At 41.4% G+C, this 17447-nt stretch overlaps 1 protein-coding gene across 6 annotated transcripts in view; it reads left to right on the top strand.

Moving 5' to 3' along the window:
- The window catches only part of LOC137359547 (synaptotagmin-like protein 2), a 294080-nt gene that overhangs the window by 245282 nt on the left and 31351 nt on the right, over nucleotides 1-17447 (top strand). For all 6 annotated transcript variants that reach the window (XM_068025421.1, XM_068025423.1, XM_068025422.1 and 3 more), the window contains 2 exons: nucleotides 10275-10369; nucleotides 10965-11084. In XM_068025421.1, coding sequence (XP_067881522.1) covers nucleotides 10275-10369; nucleotides 10965-11084 — 215 coding nt within the window. The remainder of the gene's footprint in view (nucleotides 1-10274; nucleotides 10370-10964; nucleotides 11085-17447) is intronic.

The following is a 17447-nucleotide window of genomic DNA, read 5'->3' as shown; positions in this document are numbered from 1 at the left end:
ACATATGTGTGCTTGGATATATGTCCAGAACTCTACGTTTTGAAGGCAAGGAAGTCACTTCATGACAATTGTATATTGCCAGCTGTGCATTGTTGTAAGCAGGTACTAGTCTCAAACCAGTACCTGGAGTGCCTATTATCTGCTTCAGTTCATTTCATGACCCAGGCAACAAGGCAAAACTTAGAAACTTGTGTGTGGGATTGTGGATATAAACCTGGATTTTACGACTTTAAGGCACAATATAGTAGTGTCCAAATACACTGTAATACGGTGGGTTTTTGCTTATAATGTGTAGCACTGGGAGCTTGTTCTCATAATGTGAGGTCAGAGGCTGCACACAGGCCACTTAAAGATACATCTATTTGACTCAGAATACTTATAAATATAAATAGATGCCATCTGTGAAATTGAAAGACACTTTCCTATGCTAAAAAGCTGGGAGGCATCATGAGCTGAATTGTTTCCAAATTGTCCGAGAGATAACTGCCCCTTTCTGGAAATCTCAGCACCAGTTCCAAAAGCGTGGACGCCTGCAGAAACCAAGTTTCACCCCAATTTCCATCACAAATCTCTCCACCCACCTAATTTTGAGGATTTTCATGGCCTAATTCGTAACAATATCTAACTTTATATGATATGGCCTTTTTCCTGTAAGTGCCATTCTTGGTTGGTCAGAAATGACATGATGATTTATGAAGCAGATTTAAAATACTGACCAATTGGAGTGACCTGAGGACTGGTGACAGCATTTCTACATTTTAATGAATAATGGAAGGAGAGTTTGAATGTCAGATGAATTTATTTCCAGAATCAAATTGATAATGAAATGATTATTTCATCATTTCTGATGATATCTTTCTAATTAATAATACAATTCGGGGTAGTGCACATCTGAGTTCGAAGCTTTACTAAACTGTATTTAATTCGTCAGGCCTAACATATACTACTTGAGTTCAAATTCAGTCCCCTGTGGAGTCTCACTTGGGTTCGGAGCTGTACTCTACACCTAACAGGAATGAGTGACTTAACGCCAAACAAAATGTGTTAAAACAGGAATTTTATTGAATAATTATTAAGTAATTATTTAACAATTATTAATGATAAAAAAGAAAAAAGATAACTATTAAAAAGAAAGGAAAGAAGAGTATAGAAAGACAAAAAAACTTATAGCACACTGCTTTCACCCCAAATTAGTCTGTTCACGACAGCTCCCTAAAAAGGTATGACGTTCCCCCTTGGTGCATACATCACCAAGTCTCTGGAGAAGCTTGCATGGGGGTGAACTCTCCGGTCAGCCACTCTGTCGACGTCCGTTCCTCCGTAGTCCTCACTGGATGACTAGTCCACTCCGGCTGCAGCCCCAAATGTTGGATGCGGGCCTCTTTACATCCAGTTTCTGGCTCCATTCCAGCTTTCAGAGACATTCTCAAAACAGGAGTCTGACAACCATGAATCCTTATCAAATTCTTCTCAGAGGTACTATGAGTCTGCCAGGCTGTTCATACATCTCTCACCTACTATCTATTAGGTTATGCTGTTCAGCAATTAAACACCATCTTCTGATACCACACCAAAGTGGACCACTCCATGTGCAAGGTTATCCATTGTTCTGGCCTGCAGTTCAAGGGTCATCAAATACTGGCAGAACTGACTTCTGCTTAAACAATGGGAAAACAACCGTTATTTTCAAGAAGAGGAAAACAGTAGTTTAGACAAAACAACAGCTGTGCATGGCCTACCCCGACCACCATGAAAACAAAGAGAAAAAGGGAGACATGGGAGAGAAACAAGTTCATACTATTGTTTGCCATTGATTACATAACTGACTAATTACTTGACTTAATCAGAGTACAATCACACTTAGTTTTAAATAAATGTCTACAAAGTAACCTTTAGAATTCACTGCAGGTTTAATATAGGTATTTTTTAATTTTAAAAAATCAAAAGCAAAGTAAAATGCAAAAACATAAGTACAAAAAGTAATGGCTGCAGGCCTCAGGCCTACAGTAGAGCTATATTTTGTAAATTATTTGACTTTTTAAAAAATCTGGTGCTGAGATAGTAGCCGTGAAATTACACACTCTGAGATTAGCGCATGAATGCTTAACGCATTGTCTGAAATTCATATCCAAGTTCATTTAATTTAAGTGTTGATCTATTTAAAATGAATGCGTCAGTTCATCTGCTAAAGTAGGCAATAGCCCACATCATTTTAGGACCAATCCTTTTCACAGCTTTGTTACTAATTTTCAGCTGGACTGTTCTACATCTATATTCAAAGGAATTGCGAAATTTTATTTCAAATTAGTTTATATTGTTTATAATGCAGAAGTAGGTCTATAATATTGTGTGGCTGTCTGTGTTCTGAAATTCTGCCATTTACACTTCAGGCTTCATTCTGAGCACCAGATCATCTGCCAATACATAGTTGTACAAAAATTCTTTCACATTTTTTGGTCTGTCTATGCTCCTTTAGTTACAGTGTTTGCTCTAAGCTCACTTAGACCAATGGTCATTCTTGACAATAGATTTGAACAGGACTATCCGATTCAGTGGTTACCAAACTTTTTTGCACTGGGCTCCATCGAGCGACTCATAGCATCTTAGGCTGCTCTAGCAAAAGATACTGGAAGTGGCAAGGCAGCAAAAGTATCTCCTTTTCTTTTTCTGTCTCTCCTCATTCTCTTCTGTTTCTCTCTCTTACATGTCCATCTCTTTCCAATTTCATGATTCTTTTTTTTTTACCTCTTTTTCCTTTCAGAATTTGCAGCACTTATCTGCTGCTGAAAGATGCTTTGAGTTGACTTTCTTGCTGTCACTGTCGGTCTCACTGGTGGACTCTCTGCAATACCATTCTGCCATCTGTGCCTCCATGACACTCAGGGCTCATGGTTTCTGGCATTCGGGATCTCAGCCTCACTGTCTTTCCTAAACTGAAGAATCTCGTAGGCAATCTTCTCAGCTCAGTTCTGTGTCTCAGCCTCTCTTATTCCCTTTTTTTCCACTAGTTCCAACTCTCTTGCACTCAGCTCAGTGTTATTCCTGACACTTGGGGCTGGATGTTTGTTCCGGGGTTGGAAACCTGACACCCGGAGCATTTCGGGGTCCTGACCCTGCGCTTCAGCAGCGTCGCTCTCGTGACACAATCTTGGAATGCAAATGCTATAATTGGGCAAGAGGTGAGCTTGTCACCTAATTAGAGGCACCCAGCACCTCCAGGAAGAGGGGGCTGCCTGCCTGGGGCCAGTGACAAAGGCAGGCAGCAGCCATGTTGGGGGCTGCCACAGCCTTGCCGTGGTGTACAAGCAGTTCATGAAAGGGCCAGGATGGTGACAAGGATGGAAAATGTCAATGGAGGCCAAGTGAAGGCACAGCACACGACCCAGAGCTCGTGGACTCTCAAATTTTTTATTTTTTATTTTTTTATTTTATTTTAGAGATACAGCACAGAAACAGGCCCTTCGGCCCACCTAGTCTGTGCCGACCAACAACCACCCATTTATACTAACCCTACAGTAATCCCATATCCCCTACCTACACTAGGGGCAATTTACAAAAGCCAATTTACCTATCACCTGCAAGTCTTTGGCTGTGGGTCTTTGGCTGTGGGAGGAAACCGGAGCACCCGGCGAAAACCCACGCTGTCACAGGGAGAACTTGCAAACTCCACACAGGCAGTACCCAGAATCGAACCCGGGTCCCTGGAGCTGTGAGGCTGCGGTGCTAACCACTGCGCCACTGTGCCGCCCATCACACTTTGTAATAAAGTTTATTTGACCACGTGGTGACCCCAACAGCTGTGCATGAATGTGAAACAGATTGGTTGGGATTGCCAAAATCATAATTGAAAATTGCCTTCCCGAACACCTCAGCCCTTTAACAGACTCCTAAAGGAGCTTAATGGGCCCTTAATTGGAGGCGAATGGCTTTCCTGTTCCCTCCCTCCTGCCCTCACATGGAAAATCATGGACTGTCCCGGAGGGGTCGGGTTCTGGAGATGACCTCCGGGACCAAGATTTTCAAATCACATCCGCTCTGGTTCCCGACCCTGCAATCCTTTGAAAATCCTGTCCTTGAACTCGCTTTGCTATTACATTTTATTTCCCTCTTTTTAGCTCTTGATGCTGCTGCTTCTTGATTATAATTATTATTTTGTGCTTATTTTCCTGTTTTTGATTTCTCACAGTCCAACATCGACTCAGCTGCTTCCCACTTAAGTGTTCTATCCATTTCCATTATCACAGAAAACATTTTTTAAAGATGGACATGTTCTTCTCCCTTTTTTTTGTGGTAGCTGTTGCTCTTGCTTTCTGACTTGGAACGATATCACCGTTCCCTCACTGTCGCTGGGGCAAAATTCTGGAACCCCCCTCCCTAACAGCACTGTGGGTGTACCATCAACTTCTCAATGGCAATTAGGCATGGGCAATAAATGCTGGCCTTGAGAACAGTGCTCAAATCCCACAAATTAAAAGATAAGAACCAACAATAAATGGGACTCTCAACCTCAGTTTAATTGATTGTTGTGCTTAGCAAACTACATGCTTAATCTTAGCATCTATACTTCAAAATGTTTGCGGCTATTTGAGGGTAGCTTAGACCTTAAGAAACAACACCTGCAACAACACCACCCCCCCTCACACACCCATCCACCTAATACCATGGCTACTTAGAAAGACATGCAATTTGAATATTTTTCCCAAAAAAAGTCATTTCTTTGAAGCTTCAGACCACAATCATGATCTCAAGCAGAGGTGGAGCCCATTTTCTCCCTTTGGCAGATCACCCAGGCCTACCTCTGCTGACCTTACCCTGTGTCCCGCTGAGGGGCAGAGATGCATTAATTCCTGACATTGACAGTTCCAACTCTGGACTGGTCCTTTTTTTATGTCACTGGTCTCGTTTGGGATGGGCAAAGGTTCTGCCCATCTTGGAAACCCTGATGTACGACCAAGACTGGCATATCTTGATCCCAGTCTAGTTTTCATCCCATCTGGCACATTGTCACTGAGGATATAGTGGGAATATGCTGGAAGGCGACAGAATTTCACCCTGGTGAATCACTCATCATTGAATCCCAGTGACTGGTCCTACTGCCTGTCAGTATTCCAGTTTAAAATTCCCTGAAATCGGCACTTGGGGAATATAAATTGCATTTGTACCTTGAGGCTTCCTCCATTGGTAGCTGCAGATCTTCTTCTTGGACATGACTACTTCAATGACAGCCTGCTGGTGGATGGCCAATCTGAAGCAAAGAGCAAGTGTCAACTTGCATTTCTCCAAAGAAATCAACTGAAGTTGAAATGTGGAGAATCTCAAAGTGGCTAGTTTTTTATAATTGATTTAATTGTTTTCGCAGGATCCCGAGAATACAATCTCAAATGACAGGGAATCCCACTGACAAACTTTGCTTAATCATTTCCATTTACAATAATCTCTTTTCAGTTTGACATATTTATGTAATTATCTCTCCTTTCCACCTCTGACTTTGCCTTCCACAGACACAGATTCCACCAGTGCAGCTTACTATACTAGGATTACAATAGGAGCCTGCTGATGTAGTGGTTTTATTATTGGACTAGTAATCCAGAGAACAAGAGATCAAATCCCTATTTGAGAATTTAAATTCAGTTTAAATAAAAAGCTGGTATTAGTTAACCGTGATCTTGAAGCTTTCAGATCGTTTTAAAAACCCAACTGATTCACTAATGTCCTTTAGGAAAGGAAGCCTGCTGTCCTTATCCAGGCTTGCCTATATATGATTCTAGTCCCACAGTAATCTGGTTGACTTTTACCTGACCTCTGAAGTGGCCTAGAAAGCCATCTAATTATATGAAACAGCTACAGCTTTTCAAGAAGGCTGGCCCATTGTTACCTCTCAGGGCAACTAGGGATGGGTAATAGGGATGCTCATATCCTGAGAAAGAATAATAAAAAGAGCCCTGGGGATTTTTAACTAGAAAAGCATAGACTTTGAGGAGATTTGATTGATGCCTTTAAAATAAAGATTTAGACTCTGTCCATGTGCATAGTGTAATTGAGCTAAATAGGTCAGCGAGGACCTGAAGTTGAAGTTACATAAGTCGAAGACTAAGTTAGTTGTTGGGGTTACTGCTTTTTTCAGAGAGTCATCAACCTCTGGAACAGGTTGCACAGATCTACACGGAAGCTACTTCACAGAAGCAAGCCATTTGACCCATCTGATCTATGTCAGTGTTTATACTCCAGCAATGCAATGTGTAGATTCACCGCAGAGTTTTTTTTTCTAAATCAGCTTAAAGCTTTTTTATCTTCCTTTGCCTGTACCAGGTGTTTATTTGATGGTTGGGTGGAAGAAAAGCTAAATGGAAATGATGTTATATAGAGATTGCACCATGACAGTATAGCACATGTTCAATGGGCCAGCTAGTCTTATCCCATCCTTTGTTTTTGCGTGTTCATATGCTCCTTAATCAACCCATTGGGAGTTATACTCTGGAATGGGACCCACTGCCATAAAACTCTGAAAGACAAAGGAGAACAGAGTGGAATTTTCAATGACAATAGAATATTAAGGTTTGGTTCCTGGTTGGATGTTGGGGGTTGGGGGGGAGGGGGGGCAGGGGGTGGAATCCATGATCTGGTATTGTTAATAGACTGGAGTTTAAAGTAGCAGGCCTCAGGTGTGAAGAACTTATTCTAGAGGTAGAAAGAAAAAATATGGAAATGCAGGAAGTACATAGCAGTTCCATCAGGATAGTTACTTAATTACAAAGCCAGAAGGTAGATATGGATGAGGAACCCCAGACAGCCAACTTTAGCTTAGGTAATGTAATTTAATTTTTCTGATTAGTCTACTAAGCTAATTTGTTTGGATTGTACCTTAATCATTAAATGTAGCTATGGAAGTAGTTTCTTTTAGAACATTTGCAACATTCAAATTCCTACTTCCCAAACTTTCTACACTGCTAACAAATATTTAAATTCCATTTTTCACCAATCAAGGATACAGCTGGGACTGGCTTAATAGTTTTAAGGTTATCATCGCAACCTTGGAGATTATTTAATTCTTATGTTCCGCCGATTCTTTTGGCAACCTTAATGAAATTTGAAATGAGTTACATGCTTTCTAGTGTAACTGTATTGTCAGATAATTGCATTTGTGCATTAAAGCCCTGTTGAAAGATTGAAATTTTTTTAACTGACAGCTGTTCATTCAGCCACATGTTGTGGATTATATACTTTTTAAATAGTAATTTACTTGGCTACAGATAGTAGAATTTTATCTACTGCAATGAAGAAACCATGAAACACCTTGACAATTCCTTTAGGCATTAGGGAAAGAACATGATAGCAAATTATATAGTTTGATTTAAAATATTTTCAGAGCTCCAGAATGAATAAAAAGCTGCACGTAGATTAATCAACCCTCATACTTAAGACACTATCACCACTTTTTCTTTGACTTTTTATTACATCGTTCCACTGCAGCTTCTGAATTGTCAATGAAGGTTCTTCAAATTGGGCGGAAGGTATTACTGGAATTTCTGAAAGTTCAGCCCGAGGACTAATACTATTTCAAATCTATGTAAATAACCTAGATGAAGAGATTAAAAGCATGACTGGTACAGCTGATGAACTATAAGTGTATGAGGTGCCAAATTGTGCTGCATCTGCAGGGATTATTCAGAAGGATCTGAAGTGGCTCAAAGTTTGTGATTGCAAAAGGATATTTATTATGGAAAAAAATTACTGTGAGTGCCAGATGAATGGTGGTGCCATAAAGATGGAAGAAAGGATTTGAAGTAACTGTAGATCAGTCTCAAAAAATGACTTTGCAACAAGAAATGACCGTTAATAAAGCTGTCAGAATGTTGGGAAATTAGCCAAAACCTCAGACTGCAAGTTCAACGATATTGCATCAACTCTATATAATTCAGCAGTTGCATTCAATTTTGAGCATCATACTTCTAAAAGGATACTGATGCTATAGAAATGTACAAGATATTTGGAAAAATTGAGAGAAAGGAATGGAATGAACGGGTTAAAAGAGATACGAAGACTAAATGTTTTTGAGAAAATAATGTACAGAATTCACAGTTTATTGATGTTCTGATTCACATTGTTAGATTTTGTCATCAATTCAGTTGTTCTTGTGGCAGATTCAGGTTATCACTGTTGTTTTCTTTTGCTACATTGCTGTTTGTTGTTGGCTGGTTTTCCACACCTTTTGTATGTTTATTTTTGTGTATGTAGTCCTGTATTTCAAAAAAAAAATTAGGGAAATACTAATGCAAAAGCTTAACTGGGGCAGCAATATCAGCACAAAAATGGCTGCAAAAGCAGGGCAGAGGCTGCATACCCTGTGACAACTGGCTTACTTTCTGAGTCTTCAAAGCCTCTCTACCGCCTACGAGGCTCGTTACAAGTGTGATGGAATACTCACCACTCACCTGATGGATGCAGCTGTAACAAGATCCAAGAAGCTCAACATCATCCAGGATAGAATTGTCTGATTGATTGACACCCTTTCTAGGAGACTCAACATCCACATCTCCACCACCGGCATACTGTGGCTGCAGCATGTACTATCTATAGGAACACACAGCAACAACCCACCAACCTTACTTCAACAGCACCTTCCAGCTTTACAATCTTTACCAAAGAGAAGGAAAGCAGCAAGAGGAATACTTTCGCCTCCAAGTCACTCAACTATGTCATTTCGTAAGGTCAAGATTCTGGAATTTCCCATCTAACTTCATAATGGGCATACCATTACCAGAAGGACAACAGCAGTTTGAGAAGATGGCTCACTACCTCCTTTTCAGGCCAACTAGGGAAGGACAGTAAACACAGCCTTGTCAGCATCACCCATATCCCGAGAACACATGAAAAATGTTAGGCCCTAGGAAATTCTACAGAGTCTCAAATGTATACAGTTTTGAAACTATTAACCATACCCAATACCCCTCCTTGGTTTTTAAATAAAATATTGACAAAATCACTAGATACTATACTCGGGGGACGCAACTCAACTTCAGCAGGGGTGTAAAACAGGCAGTAAAGGATCAGCTGTCCATTATACACGCACTCAATTTACCTTTCCATTGAAGTTAATGGTTCTGTTATGGAATTAAGCATTGAATTAACAAGTTCTGATAACTTATATTCATTATGACCATTATTAACACACATGCATTTACTTTTGGGTTGCAATGAAATATCTCAGTGACAATAATTATGTCAACCTTTCTCCTGTTTACTTTGTCCTTCGTAAAAGAGCAAAGGAGTCAGCCAGGTTAAAGATTTCTGGAATAAATATGTAAACAGTATATCATCCACAAACAGCATTAATTTATGTGGATTACCGACATGGAGCTTCTCTATCGCTGTAATTGTTTTGACTTTGCAAATAACTTAGATACAAAAACAATAAAAATAGAATGGATTTATCTCTGGAGTGTATAAAAGAGCCTAATAATGGCATCATTAGTAATAACCATTACATTGCAAATGACAGAACTGCTCAGTTTGATAAAGACAGAGCTAAAAATCACACGAGTTTTGAAATAAGTAGCTCCATTCCGCTCAGTTGAATGCTTTCTTGGCGTGGGGAGCAGAGTGGTAGCAGGTAATAAATGTCTTCTTCCCGTGGATGGATCAGTGATATTGTGCAATGACAGAAGATTATAGTTTCGAAAACAGTGCGACATTGCCCCACAACGACCTTCTTGCTAAGGCCTCAGAAAAGTGCTATAGTTGCTGGAGGAGTCTTCTGCAAACCAGGAATTATAGTGTCATGATCATACAGCACTGAATTCTGTGCATATTAGGAGATACACAAGAGGACATGGCTAGAATTGCCTGATTACGTATCCTTCAGCTTTATCAGAGTGTGTAGGTCAGCAGTATCTGCAGTTCAGGTGGGGAGGGTGGGATTGCTATATTAATACATTGATTTCCTTTTCTTTTGGAATATATGCTGATGCTGATGGGTTTGACTGAAGCTTCAGATATTCATGGCTTATCTGTACAGCCATATTCAAAGAAGGAAGATCTAATGCAATAGGGAATAATCTTCAGATGTTGGACTTAAAATGACAAAATAGGGAGAACTTGATGCTGCATCCAACTCTGCTGTATTTGGCATAAATGCTTGTGGCTAAACAGGGTACTGAAATGAAAGTGCTTCATTATCATCGCTAACATTGTCCATTTTCATGGTCACAAAACTCACTGAAGAAAGAAGTACCATATATATGATTAACTGTTAAATATTCTGTTCCCAATTTCAGTGCATAGTAATGATTCTTCAGACTTCAGTGTCAAAACAAATAAACCCTCCTCATTACTGACTGCCAGTGAAGCCACACTTCCTAATTTGCCATTGGTAAGTTTTTGGGGTGACAGATTTCTAAAAGTATGAACCATTTCACCTTGTCATGCATCATGCAAAATGAATTATAGTCCATTAGCTATTGTATAAATATAAGAAATACTAATTTGTTTCTGTCAATATTGCATTACTTAAAGAATAGATCATAGCTGTGGGTTGGACAGCCAACAACAAAGTAATGCATCACCTCATGTGGTTTATGTCAAAAAATCATGTTTATCTTAAAAGTTCTACGTGATCATATTCCATTCTTGGCATTGAGGAGCAAAACTGTAGCAGGTTAATAAATGTCTTCCTCCCGTGGATGGATCAGTGATATTGTGCAAAGACAGAAGATTGTAGTTTAGAAAACAGTGCTATAGTGCCCCACAACTACCTTTTTGCCAAGACCTCAGAGAAATGCTAGAGAAGTAAGTGGAAAGCCCCTTGTTGGTTTGGAGTTGAACATTTATTTTATTATTGATGTGTATAGAACATTTATTATTAATGTGTATAAAATCCATCTTGTGTGAAAAATAAACATTAGGCTTTATTGTATCATAAAAATTTCAATAGCCTTACTGATTTTAATGACTCTTGTTCTTGGTAGAATGATCCACAAAATGAAGAGTATGATTATTTTGATGATTTAACATCCGAATCCAGCTTTGGATCAGACATCCTGAAGCAGACAGATGTGCATGTCAGTTCAAATCTGCAATCTTCCAAGGTGAGTCAGCCTGTGAATACATCTAGGTGCTTTCATACCACATTAAAATTAAACAGGCTAAATGGTTATTTTTGGAAAGGAAAATTGGCAGATTTTGCATAAGGACTACATGCCTGATTGTAATAATTAGGGCATTTTAGTATCCAATCACAGTGCAAGGTGATTTTGCTGCTCGTGGACGGTAAAGTTGAAATGTATGTGAGGAGGAAATTCAATCAAGTTAACACGAGACTCCATGGAGAAAGGGATCTCATTCTGTTTCACTCAGATTGGGCCCTAATGCTGGGTCTACACTACAACCTTTTAGCATTGGTGCAAAGCAAAACTATTTTAGATTGATGCTACAGTTGTAGTGTAAATCCAATTTGATATATCAAGATTACAAATGTATGCGATAAACGGAAATACTGTGAATGCAAAAAATCTGAAGCTTGAAAAAATAGAAAGTTTTGGAATTGCACAGCAGATCAATCAGCATTTGAAGGTGAAAATAGTCGCAATGGGAGTGCAGTCAAATGTAAATTTGCAATAATGTCAGCTTAAACTATACCCAATATTCCATCTGTTGTATTATAAACAAAGAACTGATGTACACAAAAATGATTTTTTTGCAGCGGTGTATTTTGAACTTAGAAGCAAAATGGGCTTTTCTGTCCAATATATATTTCCTTGGAGGTTTCAGGGCCATGATCCCCATAGAATTTTGATTCCTTCCAACTTTTTGAGCCCTCTGATCACCCTTTTAGCATGTTTCTGTGTTTTCTTATTTTCATCCCCATGAACCCCTTCATCATTCTCCCTGCAGGATATATATTTTGGTCGTTTAATGCAAAGGATAAGCTTTGCACAGAGCAAGGTGCAAATGAGATGAATAATCAGTTAATTTAATTTTGTTTCTGATGATTGGGTAGAAATGCTGACCAAAATGCTCAGAGAACTTCCTGTTTTACAAATATGGTCATGGGATCTTTCACATCCAGTCAAGAAGACAGACAGCAGCTTGGTTCAATATCTCCAGTGCAGCACACTCTCAGTACTACACTGGAACTCCCACCCTAACAACACTGTGGGAATACCTACACCAGATGGACTGCAACGGTTCAAGAAGGCAGTCCACCACCACCTTCTCAAGGGCAATTAGGGATGGGCAATAAATGCTGGCCTTGCCAGTGATGCCTACATTCCAGGAATTAATTTAAAAAAAACATTGAAACCTCAGCCTAGATTATGTGGTCAAGTCCTGGAGTGGGTCTTGAACCCCCAACCACCTTATTCAAAATGCAAGGGTGCTACCACTGAGTCAAAATTATAAAAACAAATATGGTAGCCATTGAGGAAGTCATTTCCACCACCACCCCCCCCCTCCCCTCCCCTCCCCTCCACCCCCCACCACCACCCCCACCTCGCCATCACTAATGTTTAATCTCTTTATAGAACATAGAACAGTACAGCACAGTACAGGCCCTTCGGCCCACGATGTTGTGCCGAACCTTTAACCTACTCTAAGATCAAACTAACTACCTACCCTTCATTCTACTGTCATCCATGTACCTATCCAAGAGTCGCTTAAATATCCCTAATGTATCTGCTTCTACTACCACCGCTGGCAGCGCATTCCACGCACCCACCACTCTCTGTGTAAAGAACCTACCTCTGACATCTCCCCGAAACCTTCCTCCAATCACCTTAAAATTATGCCCCCTGGTGATAGCCCTTTCCACCCTGGGAAAAAGTCTCTGGCTATCCACTCTATCTATGCCTCTCATCATCTTGTACCCCTCTATCAAGTCACCTCTCATCCTTCTTCATTCCAATGAGAAATGCCCTAGCTCCCTCAATCTTTCTTTGTAAGACATGCCCTCCAGTCCAGGCAGCATCCTGGTAAATCTCCTCTGCACCCTCTCTAAAGCTTCCACATCCTTCCTATAATGAGGCAACCAGAACTGAACACAATATTCCAAGTGTGGTTGAACCAGGGCCTTATAGAGCTGCAGCATAACCTCGCGGCTCTTAAACTCAATCCCCCTGTTAATGAAAGCCAACACACCATACACCTTCTTAACAACCCTATCAACTTGGGTGGCAACTTTGAGCGATCTATGGACATGGACCCCAAGATCCCTCTGTTCCTCCACACTACCAAGAATCCTGTCTTTAAGCCTATAATTCTGCATTCAAATTCGACCTTCCAAAATGAATCACTTCACACTTTTCCAGGTTGAACTCCATCTGCCACTTCTCAGCCCGGCTCTGCATCCTGTCAATGTCCCATTGCAACCAACAACAGCCTTCCACACTATCCACAACTCCAGCAACCTTTGTGTCATCGGCAAACTTGCTAACCCAGCCTTCCACTTCCTCATCCAAGTCATTTATAAAAATCACAAAGAGCAGAGGTCCCAGAACAGATCCCTGCGGAACACCCTGGTCACCGAGCTCCATGCTGAATACTTTCCATCTACTACCACCCTCTGTCTTCTATGGGCCAGCCAATTTTGTATCCAGACAGCCAACTTTCCCTGTATCCCATGCCTCCTCACTTTCTGAATGAGCCTACCATGGGGAACCTTATCAAACGCCTTGCTAAAATCCATATACACCACATCCACTGCTCTTCCTTCATCAATGTGTTTTGTCACATCTTCAAAGAATTCAATAAGGCTTGTGAGGCATGACCTGCCCCTCACAAAGCCATGCTGACTGTCTCTAATCAAACCATGCTTTTCCAAATAATCATAAATCCTGTCTCTCAGAATCCTCTCCAATAATTTGCCCACTACCGACGTAAGACTAACTGGTCTATAATTCCCAGGGTTATCCCTATTCCCTTTCTTGAACAAGGGAACAACATTTGCCACCCTCCAATCATCCGGTACTACTCCTTTGGACAGTGAGGATGCAAAGATCATCGCCAAAGACGCAGCAATCTCTTCCCTCGCTTCCCGTAATATCCTTGGGTATATCCCGTCTGACCCCGGGGACTTATCTGTCCTTACATCATTCAAAATTTCCAGCACATCCTCCCTCTTAACCACAACCTGTTCGAGCATATCAGCCTGTTCCACGCTGTCCTCACAAACGACCAGGTCCCTCTCACTAGTGAATACTGAAGCAAAGTATTCATTTAGGACCTCCCCTACCTCCTCCGACTCCAGGCACAAGTTCCCTCCACTATCCCTGATCGGCCCTACCCTCACTCTGGCCATCCTCTTGTTCCTCACATAAGTGTAGAATGCTTTGGGATTTTCCTTAATCCTACCCGCCAAGACTTTTTCATGTCCCCTTCTAGCTCTCCTAAGTCCATTCTTCAGTTCCTTCCTGGCTACTTTGTAACCCTCTCGAGCCCTGTCTAATCCTTGCTTCCTCAACCTTAAGTAAGCTTCCTTCTTCCTCTTGACTAGCTGTTCCACATCTCTTGTCATCCAAGGTTCCTTCAACCTACCATCCCTTCCTTGCCTCATCGGGACAAACCTATCCAGCAGTCGCAGCAAGTGCTCCCTAAACAACCTCCACATTTCTGTCGTGCATTTCCCTGAGAACATCTGTTCCCAGTTTATGCTCCCCAGTTCCTGCCTAATAGCATTGTAATTCCCCCTCCCCTAATTAAATATTTTCCCATCCCGACTGCTCCTGTCCCTCTCCATGACTATAGTAAAGGTCAGGGAGTTGTGATCACTATCACAGAAATGCTCTCCCACCGAGAGATCCGCCACCTGGCCTGGTTCGTTGCCAAGCACCAAGTCCAACATAGCCTCCCCTCTAGTCGGCCTTTCTACAAATAAAATGTTGGTCATGCTGCCTAGTTTAAACTTCAAACAAAGCTTGGCAGTTAACTGTCAGTCATCATAAACCGGTGCATTCTCCATAGCAATGCCTCTACCAATCAGAGTTCATTTGCCAACCAATCAGCACTGCCTCCTCATACAGGATAAATTTGTTGTTTTCCCTTATATTGGTACTCTTGCAGATTGTCCTGATGAGTGCAAGACGAAAAGCTTTGACAACATATCTCTATTTTCAGCAATATTCAAGTTCTGTTCTACCAAATGACTAAATGTTGTATTTAATTAATTTTCATACATAACAACAGTTTAAAAGTTCTTCATTGTCTGAAGTACTTTGAAGCATTTCAATGTAATAAGGTGCTGTACAAAAGATACATTTTTTAAATTAATGGCCAATTAACTGCCAGTGCAAGACAGTTCAATAAAACAGTTTCTGAGTGAGACATACCTTTCTTCTATTGGTTGACAGGTAGATGTTACCCTTTTCGAATCCCCTCTAAACCTCCTACCCTAAATCTATGCCCCCTGGATATGGACCCCTCAACCAAGGTGAATAGGGCCTTTATATTCACTCTATCCAAACCCCTCAAAATTTCATACACTTTAAATAGGTCTCCCCTCAGCCTCCTCTGTTCCAAAGAAAACAAACCTGGCCGATCCAATCTTTCCTCATAACGAAAATTCTCCATTCCAGGCAACATCCTCCCAAATTTCCTCTGTACCCTCTCTAGTGCAATCACATCTTTCCTTTGGTGCTGTGATCAGAACGGCATGCACTACTACAGCTGTGGCCGAACTAGTGGTTTTATATAGCTCCAGCATAACCTCCTTGCTCTTATATTCTATGCCTCATGATAGAGGTTCGAACCTCCGTCGTTCCAGTGAAAACAATCCAAGTTTATCCAACCTCTCCTCATAGCTAATGCCCTCCAGACCAGGCAACGTTCTGGTAAACCTCCTCTGTACCCTCTCCAAAGCCTCCACGTCCTTCTGGTAGTGTGGCGACCGGAATTGCACGCAATATTCTAAGTGTGGCCGAACTAAGGTTCTGTACAGCTGCAACATGACTTGCCAATTTTTATACTCTTTGCCCCGACCGATGAAGGCAAACATGCCGTATGCCTTCTTGACGACCTTATCCACCTGCGTTGCCACTTTCAGTGACCTGTGGACCTGTACGCCCAGATCTCTCTGCCTGTCAATACTCCTAAGGGTTCTGCCATTTACTGTATACCTCCCACTTGCATTAGACCTTCCAAAATGCATTACCTCACATTTGTCCGGAATAAACTGCCATTTCTCCGCCCAAGTCTCCAACCGATCTGTATCCTGCTGTATCCTCTGACAATCCTCATCATTATCCGCAACTCCACCAACCTTTGTGTCGTCCGCAAACTTACTAATCAGACCAGCTCCATTTTCCTCCAAATCATTTATAATAAACTACAAACGGCAAAGATCCCAGCACTGATCCCTGCAGAACACCACTAGTCACATCCCTCCATTCAGAAAAACACCCATCCACTGATACCCTCTGTCTTCTATGACCGAGCCAGTTCTGTATCCATCTTGCCAGCTCACCTCTGATCCCGTGTGACTTCACCTTTTGTACTAGTCTGCCATGTGGGACCTTTTCAAAGGCTTTACTGAAGTCCATATAGATAACATCCACTGCCCTTCCTTCATCAATCATCTTCGTCACTTCCTCAAAAAACTCAATCAAATTAGTAAGACACGACCTCCCCTTCACAAAACCATGCTGTCTCTCGCTAATAAGTTTGTTTCTTTCCAAATGGGAGTAAATCCTGTCCCGAAGAATCCTCTCTAATAGTTTCCCTACCACTGACGTAAAGCTCACCGGCCTATAATTTCCTGGATTATCCTTGCCACCCTTCTTAAACAAAGGAACAACATTGGCTATTCTCCAGTCCTCTGGGACCTCACCTGTAGCCAATGAGGATGCAAAGATTTCTGTCAAGGCCCCAGCAATTTCCTCCCTTGCCTCCCTCAGTATTCTAGGGTAGATCCCATCAGGCCCTGAGGGCTTATCTACCTTAATGCTTTGCAAGACACCCAACACCTCCTTCTTTTTGATAATGAGATGACTGAGACTATCTACACTCCCTTCCCTCGGCTCATGCAAAGTACTCATTTAGCACCTCGCCCATTTCCTCTGGCACCACACATAGATTCCCATCTCTGTCCTTGAGTGGGCCAACCCTTTCCCTGGTTACCCTCTTGCTCTTTATATACGTATAAAAAGCCTTGGGATTTTCCTTAATCCTGTTTGCCAATGACTTTTCATGACCCCTTTTAGCCCTCCTAACTCCTTGCTTAAGTTCCTTCCTACTGTCTTTATATTCCTCAAGTGCTTCGTCTGTTCCCAGCCTTCCAGCCCTTACAAATGCTTCCTTTTTCTTTTTGACTAGGCTCACAATATCCCGCGTTATCCAAGCTTCCCGAAACTTGCCAAACTTGTCTTTCTTCCTCACAGGAACATGCTGGTCCTGGATTCTAATCAGCTGACATTTGAAAGACTCCCACATGTCAGATGTTGATTTACCCTCAAACAGCCGTC

Source organism: Heterodontus francisci, chromosome 3 (assembly GCF_036365525.1).
Source record: "Heterodontus francisci isolate sHetFra1 chromosome 3, sHetFra1.hap1, whole genome shotgun sequence".
Taxonomy (NCBI): domain Eukaryota; kingdom Metazoa; phylum Chordata; class Chondrichthyes; order Heterodontiformes; family Heterodontidae; genus Heterodontus; species Heterodontus francisci.
This window is presented reverse-complemented; position numbering and strand designations above follow the sequence as displayed.